Source organism: Filicampus tigris, chromosome 15, assembly GCF_054856515.1.
Source record: "Filicampus tigris isolate MCC_2025a chromosome 15, RoL_Ftig_1.0, whole genome shotgun sequence".
In the NCBI taxonomy this organism is placed as follows: domain Eukaryota; kingdom Metazoa; phylum Chordata; class Actinopteri; order Syngnathiformes; family Syngnathidae; genus Filicampus; species Filicampus tigris.
In genome coordinates this window covers 16495288-16512010 of record NC_141231.1, presented here as the reverse complement: position 1 = coordinate 16512010, position 16723 = coordinate 16495288, and the positions used below count along the sequence as shown (strand labels likewise).

At 42.0% G+C, this 16723-nt stretch overlaps 1 protein-coding gene across 3 annotated transcripts in view; it reads left to right on the top strand.

Annotated features, from left to right (window-relative positions):
- grin3a (glutamate receptor, ionotropic, N-methyl-D-aspartate 3A) overlaps positions 1-16723 on the top strand; it is a 48760-nt gene that overhangs the window by 7896 nt on the left and 24141 nt on the right. Inside the window, exons 2-3 of one of the 3 annotated variants that reach the window (XM_086054506.1) lie at positions 12461-12553; positions 13844-14562. In XM_086054506.1, the coding sequence (XP_085910632.1) occupies positions 13862-14562 (701 nt within the window). In that variant the 5' untranslated portion in view covers positions 12461-12553; positions 13844-13861. Of the gene's footprint in view, positions 1-6823; positions 8081-12460; positions 12554-13843; positions 14563-16723 lie in introns of those variants that run through there. The other 2 variants (XM_086054504.1, XM_086054505.1) reach the window with 2 other exon arrangements.

Here is a 16723-nt window from a genome sequence, read left to right as displayed (position 1 = left end):
TTGTGGGTATTTTTTATAACTAACTAGTGAGGATGCCTAGTTGATAATGAAGAATTTCAGCATTTCAGATGTTGCTAAAGAATGGTTTAGGAAAAATTCAGGGAAAGACGGTGAACCGTATAAACGCATAGAAACAGTTATAGACCACAAATAAAATGGCTGAAATAATTTTGAGAAGGGCTGACACAGCCTGCTGGCGATAGAGAAATGTTGGAATGGGTATTCCAAAAAGGAAACCGTGTATGTGACCATTTCAGGCCAGCTATCTCGACGGGGGAGCGATCCTGCCGAGCCAGTAATCCTCTGCCTGTGCAAAACAAAAAATAGAAAAATCCTGAGAAATGAAGTATGTGCTGACTCGAGTGGCTCATTGAAATATGAGACTCCACAATGTCATCGGACCAGCTGACACTGCAGGTGTGCGGCCCATTAATATTAGCTATTTATATGAATGTGGCAGAACCAGGCGACACTGTCACAGAATTCCTGGTGTTTGTGTGTCTACGGTAAACTAATCCCAATATGACATGCCGTGTTCTATTAATAGCACATTCGTAAATAAAATATGCATCTGTAAAGTAAGATTATTACTTCATCTACCATAAATGATCATCATCATCATGATGGGCTGAGCTCAAGTGGCTCCTGACTTTAACATGTTCTGGTCACGTATTTTCATTTGTCAAATGTCTTCCACTCAGCAGGGGAAGAATGAGCCGAAGGTTAGACCATTGCCGACTAATCCTTTGCTTTGTGACTTGGTTGCTATGACGACAATCAGTTGGCCATGCTCTCCTCAAATTGGATCAAAATTAAGTACCTCTTTCTGGGCTCCCCGAGATATATATATGCAGTATATATATAAATATATATAAAAAACAAACCCTATCCGATACCGATACCGATACTTGGGTTGTGACCCGATACGTATTGCGATACTTATATATTACAAATATATATGCTGTATTAAAAAAATTGAGGCGTGTGTTTCCAAACTTTTAACTTAAGTGCCATTTGACATTTATGTCAAGTGTCACGATTGAAAAGTGCCTAAACTCTTCCAGTAACTGTTCCTGATACACAGGAGTGCAATGAATAAAACTCCATTCACAAAGCTCAACTTTAAGGTCCTCAAATGTTCCAAAAGTCTGTTATAGAACGTGCAAAACATAACATAACATAATGTATCAATACTTCATCAACATATAGACACTTGGTATCGGCATAAAAAGTATCACGATACAACGAGATGCGATATTTTTTCCCAGCCCTAATATATATATATATATATATATATATATATATATATATATATATATATATAATTTTTTTTTCAGTGTTTTGTTACATATTTTAATCATTTACTTCTTCCAAACTTGCCTGATTGAAGATCATTTGTGAGAAAAGTCAAGCAATGTATTGCATACTGTGCTAAAGTGTTCAAGTGTGAAACATCTGATTAGCATATCGCTAACGTCAGCATGAACTGAGACCACAGGCCCGTGTCAATATAAGCATTTTCTTTTCCCTGCTAGATACATCAGATACACATGAGGTGGTGTAACAAGTGACTCACACTGTGTACCGCTGATGTTTGCAGAAGCAATTACCTACAAAGTGCACATGATGATGCTTTAAACTCTAGGTTTTGTCTTACTTATGAGACATACAGTGTATCCACCAATTTTGGGGCATTCGATGGATCGATCGGAGGCCTTTTTCCCCCGATTTCCTGATTGATTTCCATTGTTGTCCATCTGAATGATTTTTTTCTGCAAACACATGCAAAACTACATGTTGAAATGTGAATTTGAAAAACAGTCAACATGTAATTCCTCCTGACTTTCACAAAATAAAACTCTGGAGTACAAAGTAAGAGCAAAATATCTGAAAGTGTTTGTTTGATTTGATAGTTGTCAGTGACAAAAGCATTTATAAGGCAGAAAGTCATTTTAAAGTTACGTGTGCAAAGCTAACCAATGAGACGGATTAAGCAATTAAGAGTGCATGTTTACTCATGGCTCAACTGTTTCAGCGATTCCATGCAAAACAGAGTTGTCCAAATAGTTGTGCAGACTATTATTTATACCTAATCCGCAAAGACACATAAAATGACCTGCGACTGAATTTCAATCTGTTAAAAAGGATGTGTACAAAGCATGTGCAGGTGTTGTAGATGTGACTGTTTTTAAGGGCTGGAACTCAAATACCTGTCTTTGTTCGTATAACCCCCGCGACAAACGAAAATCAGTGTGTGATTCTTCTCTGCTGACCCATGCTGTGATCAAATGTGCAGATGTGCATCGCATAAGCGCTCTGACCTTGAAGTTTATCCTCATATACGCTTTCAAGTTTCATCTGGTCATGAGCCTTGACACTGGAGAGGGAAATGAGCCATGGAAGAATTAGGATGGCAGGTGGAAAGGTCAACAGAGTCACCATAAAGCAAGAGGACTCACACAGAGATGGATGCTGGGGAACTCAGCAGTCTGAGCCAAGACAAGCAAACTGATAAGAAACAATGGAACCTTTACATTGGAATTTTGCCAGTCGCTGGCTGTTCATTGTCACTTTACAAAAAGTTAGGGTCGGGTGTTTTCTTTTTATGGTTTGTTATATGCAGTTCTTTTCCTTATGGGAATAATCAGAGGTGGGTAATTTACAAAATTTTGCCGGTCAGTCATTCGTCAGCGGCTTAGGCGCCGGTCCGTCATCTTCAGTCCATCATTATTTCAAGCTGAACCAAACTTTAACGGTCAATTCATCATGTTATATCCGTCATCGCTTCCGTCAGTAAATTTCACCGGTCCGCCAGTCCATCAAAAAAAAAAATATATAATAATAAAATAAATTAAAAATAAAAATAAATTAAAAAGGTTCAGTGCAGAGGAAGTACGCCGCTGGCTTCCTGCCGCTGTTTTAACTCCTAAAACACCCAAAAGTTTGAATATAAAGTTTTTAAAATGGCTTGCGGCCATGGTTGGAATCCGATCTATCGATGGTCTGTCAGACCGAATGCGAGTCTTCACCTTTTCTTACATGAATCACAGCCTTTTATTGTTTTTGTTCTATTTATTTTATTGGTCGTAAAGTGCTTTGTTACAGCTCTAGCTGTTATGAAATGCGCTTTATAAATAAAATTGTATTGTATTGTATTGTCTTGTATTGTACATCTTTTTGGTGCATACTGCCACCTACTGTACAGGAAGTGTAACGTGTTTCCATATATGGTCAATGCAGTCTACTCATGCAACTTGGCTGAATTCACCCCTGCGAAATAACACTCGAGACAGGCGGGACAGGTGAGAAAAATGGGACAGGTGAGAAAAAAGTCTGAAGATTAGGCAAACGTAACATCGACATATGGATTTACAATCGAATATTGAACCAGAAAAAAAGGTCAGAAACCTATTGAGATAGGGATAAAAGACGGGTACACCTACTCGGCAGTGAGATTAAAATGGGTGGCGATAGGATTAAAATGGGTGACTGCCGCACCATGGACAGAGAGGGGGGAAAAAATAGGAAGTTTTAAAGGATTAACAGGGAAAACAAAGAGTAAGGCAGTGAATAGATAAGAGTGACACATTTTGACATCCTTTTTGTTCCATGTTTTAAACTGTCATCAAACATCGGCTAAGGTTTTTGTCAGGTGTATAGTTTTAGTTCCCAGGTTTCTTTCTGTCTTGCTCCAAGTGTTTGCTATTTTGAATCTTGTTTTTGGACTTTGTTAATTTAGTATTTGTAAGAATTCCTCATTCCTGAAAAATAAATCCTTCTTGGGATCATTCCGGCCTCCCTGTCTTGCCTTCCTGCACTTGGGTCCTTCACACTCCACCACGCAAACTTTGACACAGCGCTCTGTAAATGCTCCGAAAATATCGTCTTCAATCTTTGCAGCGTTTAGCGAGCAGTTCTTTCTGCTTGCTCTTCTTCTTCTTGCTTCGTAAACCTCCTCCAGATGGTCTTGGAAGCATTAACGCCAGTGCCAACAACGTTTGGTCTCTTCCCTCAGCAGCCATGAGAATGACTGCCCTTAGGCTGCTTTTGACAGTCTGACAGAAAACTCTTCCACCGGCAGCAACTGTCAAATTTGGTTGGTTGCCAACATTCCTGACTTATTCATAGCACCTGTAGCTATTGGTGGCGTCACGACAGCTCTAAAGTGGCACCAGAGTATTTGTGTATTTACCAACACCAAGAACCCATACTTAATAATCCCATTATATCGTGCACGTGTGATCAATGTGTTTTTTAATCAAATGTCATTTCCAAAAGAAAACACAAACATTTCTCAAACATGAGACGTCTCACTCAATTATAACGCTTTTTAGAGTAGCAACATGACGGCGCTAACAGAATAAATCCCGTTATTATACTGTATAGAAATAAATGACCATATTACATTTCGTTTACAAAGTGTACCTGAGCGCAGCTCGCGCGGCTTTTACTTGACTGCTATTGTAAACGAAAATGGCAGCTGCACTGAACAGCAAGCCAGTATTCATTACACAACTAACGGGTGGAATATAATTATAATCAGATGTGAGATGAAAAAGCAACAGGTCTCAAGAATACATCTGTCAAGTTTAGGGAATTACAGTGTCAGGTATCAGACATCAAGTTCAAAATCATCAGGATGTCCGGAAAAAGGTTGTCATGTTTGATAGAATCGCACCATCGGACTGAAGGCAAATAGGTTTCGTTTTTCTGTCAAGTCTATTGAATTACTCCATCGACCATCGGGCGACGCGGCCTCAGACGAAACTGCATTCGTTGAAAGGCTTCTGACAAAACGACCCCGGGCAAAATGACAAAAGACAAACGGCTTCAGACTCGCCATTTAGCCTCTCAGTTTGCCAAGCACAGCTTTGTGCAAATTCCACGAGCCCACTTCAACAACAATAAAACTGCAAACGCAATGTAAACATGATGCTTGCCCACACATGGCTAACCATGTGTGAGTAAACCTACATTTAAAACCGTAACACCGACATTAATTAGCTAGCTAGCTTTTGTCTGCATCCTTGCTGACACCTGATGGCTTCTAAATCTGATACCTGAAGATAACTATAATTCCACAAGGTCGACAGGCACATTCCTGAAATTTGCTGCATTTTTCTTTCTTTCTATTTTGTTTCGTAGAATGGGATTCAAAAAAAAAAAACACACAACAAATTTCTTATGTGTGAAGTTCAACTATGTATGTAAATCCATTACGGTCTGCCTTTTTACTGTATTTCAGGATTTGTTCCGAAACATAGATGTTTTTGCTAGCCCTAGAGCTCCCTCTGCTTGAGTTGAGAGATTGGATTAGGTGTCGAGGTTAGATGGTCTGAACAGTGCCTGCAGTAGTCACTTCATGCGTGACATAACATGTCACTCTCCCCCGCTAGACATGACAACCCATTTGACTTTGATGCACAACGTGTGCACCCATTCTACCTCAACCGATGCCCAAAAAGTTGTTTTGATTTGATTACATGACAATTAAAACAACAACATAACATACGGTTCACCTCTTTTGCAAATAAACCTTTAATTAGAGGTTAAAACATGTCTTCCCTGATTCCGTCCTATCGTTTCTCTCCATCCTTTGAAGTCTCGCTGCATGGGAGGGGTCGGCAACTTTTTACTGCGGGACAAATTTTTTCCTAATAATATCACGGGTAGCGCTTTAAGTGGAAAAAAAAAAGTGCCAGTACTCCCCTTATTCGACTGTTGCCAGGTAAATTAGTCGGTTGGTAAAAGCATATTATTAATAAATAAATAAATAAATAATGGGCCAGTCTGCCAATCAACATTGTATTTCTTCTGACGCAATCGCATCGTCACTTGGGTTAATGCCAACCCGATTGGCCGCGTAACACGAAACATTAAAGTGGAGTGGAACAGCTCATTATTACGTAGAGAAACAAGACCACGACGATATTGAGGCAATTTTAATACCTTGAATATTGTGACATCTCTAATTATATTAAAAAAGAAAATCCATTAATGTTATCTGGTGACCCAGATATAATTGGCGGCGGGCCATTTTTGGCCCTAGAGCCGGACGTTTCCACCCCCTGCTGTATGGGATGCATCAGTCCCATTGAACTTTCAGTATCAAAGTACCATTTCTGTGACAATTTCAAGACACACCATCAAATCAATAGTTTTGAGGCTGCTGTCATGATTAGGTTATATGTGTCTTTTAGCTTGTATCTTACTTACTTTTTGCATATAGCGTTTCGATTAAACACTCCGGCTACTTAAAGCTCTCAGTGCACGTTCAAATGATTAAAACATATTGAGCATTAGACGGTGTCATGTCATGCCAGTTCTATGCCAGAGAGTCCTAGTTTACCACTAATCACTGTATGTTGTTCAAATGACTATTTTTCATGACTGCTCGTCATTTTCACACAGTAAAAAAAAAAAGGCACTTTTACGGCTAGTCATTTTCACACACACACAAAAAAAAGCAAGGCACTTTAGTAACACACAATTTGCACAAAACGTTTGTGGTGCATGGCTCCTCATCATCCCATTGATTGTGTTGTGTTCATTCTGTTCTGAGATTTAAGCATGCACCAAAGTTTGAACAGTAACTTTAAACCTGGTCAATCGAGGAAGCATAGCTGGAAGGCAGCTGTACAACAACCAGGTGTCCCGATTTTTTTTTGGGGGGGGGGGGCTCGTCTATTCTCTGACACTAATGCAGTGTGAGGGGTGGGGGTAAAGCCAGCAGAGGGTTAAAAACCTTCTTGCGATGAGAGCCAACCCACTGCGCTCTCGTGCCGGCACCAGTGTCAGTATTTGACGCGGACTCGAACCCGTCAACACGCGCTCTGCAAAGTGGAAAATGTGTTTTGTAATGTTTGAATACCTGTTGAGGCTGTTGAAGCTCCTGCGCTTTGGATGATAATGGGCTATTTTTCTGAAAGAGGGCTTCCACTCTTTTGGAATATTCTTATTAATGCGCAGTGGACATATTTTGTCTTCTTTCTCCTGCGTGTTTTTCCTCGCGTCCAGTGTGTGAAGATGTTATTTGATGGCACAACCTGTTCACTCGCCTTAAGGCTTAAATGATGTAAGTCTTTTGAGATGAAAGACGGCACTTTGGGGGATATTTGCTTGCCTGCGCGCGGCTCCCGCCTGTTGTTTGAGTGTGCGGAGGAACGCGCAAGTTTGCCGGGAGCTGGACCAGCATCTGGACGTGGAACCGGAGCTGGATCCGGGTCTGCGGTTGGTCTGAGCGGCTCACAAGGGCCACACTGTGGGGCCCGGGAGGGGCACCAAAGGAGCGGCCCCTGTATTGGGCCGATCTGCGGCCGGACCGGGAATCCGGTTAAGCTGCGGTTTGGAGACGGTGAAGATGGGGCTGATGATGATGGTGAATGGTACCGGCTCATCTCTGTGTTTACTGATGTGCGCAATAGCCTTTTTCCCGCCGTGCTCTTACTCGCACCCGCAGCCGTGCCAGGTTCTAAAGCGCATCGGCCACACGGTTCGCGTGGGGGTTCTGCATGTGCACCCTCGCTTACTCCCCGACACCGGCACTTCCGATGTCTGGAATAACGCGGGGGCGTCACCGGGGACCAGAGATGGGCGAGCGCATGTGGGCAAGCAGCTCCCAAAAAGTGCCGGGTCCGAGTTTGGAAGCCTCCGGAGTAGAGGCTCCGCTTCCAGCCATCGAGGTGGGAGCAGGGGTAAAATCCACGCGCGGCAGCGGGAAGAAAGCACATCGTGGGATAATCGTTTATTCGCACCCAGAGAGTCCGTCCTGCTCGCAGTGGAGGCTGTGAACCGAGCCGGGATTCTTCCCTTCAATTTGTCACTGGAGCTCGTCATGGCGGTTGGCTCGGGACTCGGCGAGCTTCCCGCCTTCTCCTTCACCTCGCCGGGCAGCCCCGAGGACGAGGACCCGCTGTCCTTTGTGGAGAGCGTGTGTCACACGGTGGTCGTCCAGGGGATCTCCGCCATGGTTTCCTTCCCACGGAACCGGGACGAGATTGTCAAATTGGAGTTCGTGTCTCAAGCTCTTAGGGTGCCGGTCGTCAGCGTCCTTCCCAGAGAGTTCAAGCGCCAAAGCGAGGTAAAAATAACGAACAAAAGTTGAGTTGTTAACGCCAGTACACACGAAACATAATCTGCCTCGATATTGATAATTTCGGTAAATATGAAACAGGATCTGATATTTCAGATTACAGTGGTACAGTGGCAGAGCTACACTTTTATCCTTAGGGGGGGTCCCCATGGGGTGGCCAAGGTTATCTCATGGGGGCCGCAAAAAAAAAAAAAAAAACGGTTATCATCAACATCCATTATTATATTGAATAAAATTTGCACACGTATGCTCACACATCTAAAACATTGGAAACACCAGTTACAAATATACAGACGAAACATTTTTCATTAGCTAAAATGTAAATAACAATACTGATAAATACATTAAAATGCAATTTTCGTCCTTTCACTTTAGAAACCACGCACTCTTGTCAGCCCTATCATCTAATTTTCTACGCACCCTATGAAAAGATAAGACGGTAGCCTATTGTTACTTCTCGAAGACTCTAAATGACTCCTGCTACAATATAAAGTATTAAGATGGGACAGAGCTGTACATGGGTCATGTAAACATCTTGTAAACATTCAGCCCCAAGGGATAGGAGGGAGGGTTGTCTCTACTTCCCAAAATGATTGAAGGTAATCACCCAGCTGCCAGTGATTCCACTGTTGAGCTATTATAAGGCTGCCAAGTCTGTGGAAGATGAATACATGCACACTTACACACGTTGCACACAATGTAATGTAGCCTCAGGATGGGCTTTCATCTACAGTATTGATCTCGTTCATTCCCTCTCGGGGATGTGTTTAGGGCTGAAACAATTAGTTGATTTGTGTACATTAGAAAGGTAATTCAGGTGTTACGGTCAATGATTACCATGCTATCCAGCGTCTTTGTAATTGTGCGCATTTTTGCACGTTGACAAAACAAATTGCACAATCCACCAACTCAAAGTTTCCTTATGCAATTGTTCACTTACATTTGTGACATTTCATCTGAGACTATTAATCACATAGCCAGATGATTCATTATGAATATGATGTATTTTTGACCCGACGTATGAGGTTTTTTTTGCTTTACCTTGATAGCATAAGCTTAACATGCGAGTGCTGTATGATGGACTTCACAATGTGCACTGGAGCACAGGCATGCTGGAACAGAAAATTGTATGTTCACCAAACTCGGGCTAAGATCTCTGATCTTGATATGGTGTATACTCCTTAAAATCCATTCAGATGGCAAAAAGCAAGAATTTGAATCTGGACTTAACACTTAATTAGGGCAGCTGTCTTTATGTGTCCTGCGGGGGGACAAGTACAGGGTATCCACCACCTCTCTCGTCCAAAGTCAGCTGGGGTCGGCATACAGCTCACCGTTGACCCCGATGACAATAAGCAGCATCTACAATTGATTGATCACAAAAAAAAACAAAACAAGACAAATTCAAGCAAATTACAATAAACATGGTTTGCACATGTGGAATTTTATTTGTAATGAAATATGGCTATCAGGCTGGATATTTGACTGAAAAATTGTAAAAATTGTTCTGTATTTCACCAAAATGACTGCAGATTGTGGAGACTATTCTTGTTAAAAATGATGGCATTCCATTAAAATACCCATTCTCGCATATTGTTATATTTCTCCCATTTGTCAAACCACTTGTATGGAAAAGTAGGAATAGTATCTCCTTACCAAGAGATTAATAAAGCTGGTGCATATATGATTAGGTTATCTCTGTCTTAGGGGAGAATTGTGAAAAGACTGATTTTGAAGCATCATCGCTGTTGTTTTAAAAGAACATTTGGTCACTTCAGCTCAAAGGTGAACTCCATGTCAAATGCGCTTGTTAGAGATTAAATTAGTTACGTATGTAGACACACACGTTAACTAAATCCATACACAGCGTAACCTAATCACTAGAATAGTAACTGAATGCACAGTATTTTGATCTGTCATCTTCACTTAGACACATAAACTAAATTGATTTATTGCAACTAAATGCACACTCTTAAATTGCACTGACAGGAGAGTCATTGCACATCACCAGGAGAGTTTTTGATATTCCGTACACACAGCTCAAAATAAAACACATAGACGTGCTTGCACACACATGCAGCGGGTGAAGGCTTCTGGGACAATTGCCAATTTTAGGAACAAAAGTGTGTGTTTCTGTCTCTTTTCCACCTCCACACTTTAGACAAAGAAAGCATGAAAGTGAATGTCATTCTCAACAAGCAGATGGTGGGTGCATGGATGCTTTGGTGGATGGACACATGGACAATGGATGAATTGATGTTTGGATGGAAAGTGGATGGATGGATGCAATGGATGGATGGATGATTGACAGTCGTGGATGATTAATGTATGAATGGTCCTCAATGTTGCTCAATGGACAGTAGCTACTGTATGCGGATGGGTGTTGATGTCACATGGGGGAACGAGCTTGGGACACTGGATGGATGAATTGCTGGTTGTATTGACGGGGGGCAACTGGTAAGTGTACGGTAGGTGGAAGGGTTGTCCATTCATCCATTGATTAATCTAACCTTTGCATGTATCCCGTGAGCCATGCACCCATCTATCCGGTAACCATTCCAGTCAAACGTCCATTTAATGTATCCTGTGACTCACCCGTCACATCGACTATGTAGGCTACCCAATGACGATTTTGCCAGTGAGCCATCCAGTAATTCATCCATCCGGTCGTACAATGATCTGCCTTGGGGTTCGTGTCAACTTTAAAAAAAAAAATAGAAAGTAAGAAAGCGGGTGTATGATGACTGGATGATGGCTGAAGAATGAATAGATGGTAGGGCAGTGGGAAGCAGATTCATGGATAGATACTATACTGCCGGCGAATGGATGGTGAGGGTCAGTCAGTCACGGGATAAAATAGGTAGGACGATCATGGATCGTTGGACATTTGATTGGTGGCTTGATGAAGGATGGACTTTAGATGGGTGAGTGAATGATGGTCGGAGATGGGAAATCCAGGTCCACAAAGTAAAAACCCTGCCACAGTTTGCCTTTAGCCACAGGGTGCTTCTACTCAACCGGCAGGTAAACGAGCTGAGTTGATTAGAAGCGCCTGTGGCTCAAGCCAAACTTTGCCAGGGTTTTACATTCAGGACCTGAATTTCCCATCTCTGATGATGATTAAGGCACGGTAGATATTGAATGGATGAATTGGTCCCTATATGATAGATTGATGGCCCGTAGGAAAATGGATAAGATGATAGGCAGTTGGGTATGGATTGGTAGATGGAAAGTAAACGGGAGGACTACCATACCAGCAGATGGGTGGACGGCTGATGAGTCGACAGTAAATGGGAAGGTGAATGAAGCTTGTTATTGATGAAATATGGATTCATGATCGTTGATGGGTGGAGAAGCAATGGGTTGCAAGTTGATGGTTGGATGGATCTGCTAGGATTGATGGACGAAAAAAAGGACTATGTGGATCAGGGGTCTTCAATCCTGTTCGATCAGGATCGTTATCCAGCATCTGGAGACCTTGCTGATTATCTCATCAATCGAATCAGGTGTGATGCAACAGGGACAGATGGAAAACCGTGAGGACAGCGGCCCTCGAGGAACAGGATTGAAGACCCCTGGTAGACACGAGATAGACAGATTAGTTTATAGATAGTAGCTGAACAAAAGATTGCTCGATTGATGAACAGCAGATTGATAGTTAGGTGAATGGATGATGTCCGGATAGTTGATGGATACAATACGTGGTCGATCGATGCGGATGAACATGCAATGTTTCTCCCACTGCTGATTCAGTACTAATTGCAAGGACATCTGTGAAATGTTTTGATCTTGGGAGCCAGTGATAGAGTAACCTCAGGAGGAAGAAAGGATTAACCAGTTCAGTGCTTGTTGTTTTGAGTTATGTGCTTAAAACAGCTTTAGTGAAACAATTAAAACCAGCAACATGTAGCTGGCACACGACATCTGGGGCATGTTGCAAGACGGTCAGACATCAGTTCTTTTCAGTTGTCAATCTATCAGTCTCAATGTATCATGAAATGTCAGAGTCATCTGACTGAAAAATTGTCTTATGACAACATAAAAAATGCAAAGATTGATATTAATATCAAAGCACAGGAGGTCGTATCAAGCATGATGCAAATCCCCCTAGACAAGTTCAAATCTCCTCCCTTCACTATTTTAAAATGTCGGAACTTGATAGAAAAAGAACATTTGCTTTTGTATTTGTCGAGCAACAAGTGTGAAGAAACCAAGTTGAATCATTTGTGATGCTTTCAGCAGCTAATCATCTAATGTGGGGACAATCACTCCAAATAATTAGCAGTTTGATTTGTCAGCCGGCTTCTGGCGATGACAGTTCCTTCAGTGAGGCAATGGATGTGACGATCCTCTCACATCACTTCACAGCTGATGGACGCACCGTGTGGAAATCGATGGACGATAGCTCAGTGACAACACAGATGGGATTTTTACACGCATCTCATACGAAGACGTTAACAGGTATCTGCAGTGCAGAGCTTTTCCTCCACCCCTCCCCCACCCTCGTCTCGCGACGTCAACAGATTTAGGCGCTCGCAGTACAATGAGAGCTGAACTGGGACCTGGAAAGAGCGGCTGCCCATACGGGCTGTCGTATCATTTCTTTATCTCAAAACAGTTCTTCTAATCAGGAAACAGCTTATTTAATTGCTGTAACGGCTGCTTATATCGGCACAGTACAAAAAGCAGATGAAGACGCGCATATGAGTGACTAACGTGATTAAAAGCGTTGGGTGGCTCTGATAGATTTTTTCTTCACAGGTAGTGTAAAGTTGATTAACGAAGGTATATAAGGCGCGGGTGAAATGTTGAAAATGAATAGTGTTCCATCCCAAATTTTTGGGTACGTCCCAAGATATTCCCCTGGCGCGGTGGGTTGTTGTATACCAAATTAGAGGCACAAGCTTGGGACAGAGACACATGAGTTTGCCATAAATCATATTTATAATGACTGTTTTAACAAATATGACAAAAAGTGTTGTTTTTTTGGGGGGGGAGGGGGGGGGCAGGTTGGGTAATTGCAAACTCACCCTTTTACCAACAACTATATGGTATAAAGTATGTGAACAATATTTTGGAGTAGGTGTGTTTCCTTTTTTTTTTTTTGTCTTTTGCTTTTCCATAAATACGTGTAGTGTAACTTGTGACGTGAGTAATGATATTCATGGGAGCAGGTAAGTGAAGGTTGAAAATCCATTCTCTTCACCCCGGTGTCTGGTCTCCAGGAACAAATTGAATTCAAAGAGGGAAAGTAATTCCAATGCTGGATTCATAACCCATTTTTTATTTCCTCTTTCACTTCACTCCATCTGTTTTTGATGCCTCATCTTCCGCCCACCGCTCGCCAGCCCGTCTTCCATACTGTAACGTTCCGCCGTCACTATCTGTAATTTGCCTTTATCTAATTACGTTTCATCGCTTCCTTTGTTTCTCAAAGTCCTCCCCAATGTCTCTCCCATCTTCTTGCCCTCTAGGAAATCCAAATGACCCCCTCCGACATTTTATCTGCCTCATTACCGTTTGTTTATCACTGCTATTATCTTAATGTTGTCATTTACATTCATTTCTCCTTTCCATGAATTTTCCCTTAAAAAAAAAATCTCATTCTCTCCAAGTATCCACTTTTCCCTTTTTTCATTTAAACACACCTTTACCTCACATGCACCTCCAGTAGCAAATTGTTTTATATGACTTTTAACATTTTCCTCCACCTGCTAATTCATCTGTATTTACGTCCTTCTCTTTTATCAGAATCCGCTTCATTTCCAAATGGCCATGCGGACAGTGGAGGCGCCATCACCCCACCTCCTCTACTCGCTTTTGATGATGAATGGGTGGTGGGACATAAGCGTATTGCTCTGCCAGGAATGGGACATCAGTGAATTTATTTTCCTCGTCAAAAATAACACCCGTTTCCACCTGGGCGCTTTTGTCAACTTGACAACTTCAACCTCCGCACTGCCTTCGTCTTCTTTACCAAGCCCAGGAGGCGCATTAAGTGTCTCAGCGGGAGCAGAGTTGTCATCGTCAACATTTTCCCACCATTTGTCTTCATCTGCTTCAGCTGCTTCCACCAAAACGGACCAGCAACAATCTCTCATGCGGCAGTTGGAGGCCCTGAGAGAGCCTTCGTCCACAGTTGGAGTAGTGACATTCGGGTGCGAGATTCGCGAGGTACGTCGCCTGTGGGCGGTGGCCGCTCGGATGACGCTTCCAGAATTCCACTGGGTCGTAGGGGACGGCCAGAATGTGGCCGGGTTGAGAACAGAGGGATTACCCCTCGGTCTGTTGGCGCACGGGGTCATGGCGTCACCTTCTCTGGATCATTACGTCCAAGACTCATTGGAGCTGGTGACACGAGCTATTGGGAGTGCAGCCCAAGAGAATCCGGCCCTGGCGCTCATTCCTGGAACTACAAATTGTATGGATGTACAGCAGAGCAATGGAAGCTCAGGGGAATACTTAACAAGGTAAGGATTTTTTTGCTTTGTCCCCTCTTCCATGAGATCCATTTTAATGAGCACGTACAGAATGAATGAATGTGACGAAGGTACGAATAGGTCTTAAAAAATATTGTCAGTCTGTTCCAGCCATGATGTTTATACGACAAATGTTCTACCAGATGTGCACATTCCGCCTATGTGACAGACCGGACAAAAAGGCAGAAAGGTAGCCCGGCTGCAGACGCGAGGCGATAAACGGACCGAGAATTTTTAGTAAAATGCCCAGCTCTGTTTTCTACCCCAACATCCCAGCCACTAGTAGAAAGAAATTCCTTCTCTGTCTCGTTTAGTGTAACAGCCTGATAAACATAATCTGTATTCCTTGATTTCGTACAGAAACATCATATCGTCAGAATTTAAGGCGCAAGTGAAGATTTTTCTCAATACCAACAAAGACAGATTGCAGATGATCTGGCACTTGCTAATGATGAGGACGAACAATATAAACCACAAAACACTGAAATTTAGCACCAGTTACATTTCGACACGATACATTTATAGAAATAGTAGATAACCCAGTGTGGAACTTGCGGGTTCTCTCTGTATTAGATGGTTTGGGATATTTTGATTAATATGAAATAGAAAATAAACCTGCAAAAAAAACTAGTGATGTGTTGTTTAACAACAAATTCAAAGAGTTTTCTAGTAAATGGTAAAACGTGCAGAACATAATTACAATTGATTGTCATTAAAGTAGCTACTTAAGCCATTTTGTTTCCACTAACTAGACTAGATCAAATGCTAAATGTTGCTATTTAGTGCCTGGCAGAGATGTACTGTAGCTGCCCTGGGTTGTTTACACCTTTTTTACTGCTTGCTTCTGTTGGAAGAAGACCCGGATGAGGGCTAAGGGGAACCATTACATTCTGGGGCAAAAGCTGCTCAGTGGAGACAATAAAAAGCCTAATACATTAGCCTAGGCTGTCACAGTGTCTCTATTTTAGCGGCAGGGAGAAACAAGAACTGAATTGAAACTTCATTTCAAGCACAGTTCATGATGCTGGTTGGTTTCATCATTTTTTTTCCTTCTTTGCCATCATTGGTTTAATTTTGTGCTGAGATAAAAGAATAAGCAATAAAATATTGTATTATTTTTCATGGAATGGCAATGAAAATGTTTTGAGCTCCTGTTTTCATGGTAGTGTTACACTGAGCTGAAAATTACTGTTCCGAGTAGTAGAGCATTCAATTTTATCTATTGATTCAATTGCTTCAAGTGGACATGGGAATGTAACACACTTTTGATTCTGGACCAGAGGCAGTAACGCCATAGTGATGCAAAAGGCGCAAGTCAACCCAAAAAGAATGAACCAAAGAAAAAAAGTAAAATCAGCAATCTGAATGAAGGGCAAGCGTCAATCCCATTACTATTAGAGATGCAACATCGCGGCACGGAGCGTTTCTGAATACATCACATGTATATTGGCATCCATATTTTAACTCAGACATCTGCAAAGGCTCATTTATGCCCACGGATACTCCGCACTTGAAGAAACTTTAAAAATACAGTAACTGCATAAATGCGTGAAAGAATTGAGTGGTAATCCGTACCACTCAACGCCATACCGCTTTGATGAGAAGGTGAAATGAACAAGCTGCTGCATTACAATCACAGTGTGCCTTTTCCTGCTGAGATTCCCTTTAAAACAACTGAATCAGCAGCGTGATCATCTCAGGGAAGAAAGACTGGGGAATTAGGCTTGTGTTAACATTACTCCGGTTGTTGCATGTTATGAATTATTGATTAGTGTCTCTTTGATTTACATATAGAAAGAACATTCACATACAAGTTGAGTAGAGCCCTGTCCGAGATGCCGCCAGAAGAGTAAACATGCAACCGCCAAGCGCATTCTACAGTGGTAAATGAGAGGATTTTGTACTACTACTACGATAACAGTGGTCTCTAAATAAATTGCTGAATGTTTTAAGTCCTGGATACATAAAAAAAAAATGTTAGTGGAATATAAACCCAGTAGGGCTCTGAGGTAAATTAGTTGAGCCCAGAGCTATAAGCAAACATAGGGAAGCAGTATTTAGCTGTGATGCTGCACAAAAATGTAATGCCAACAGAAGGAAAGTCAGCCCAACTAAAAATTATGCCCCACCCCCCATGCCTATGATTGAGGTC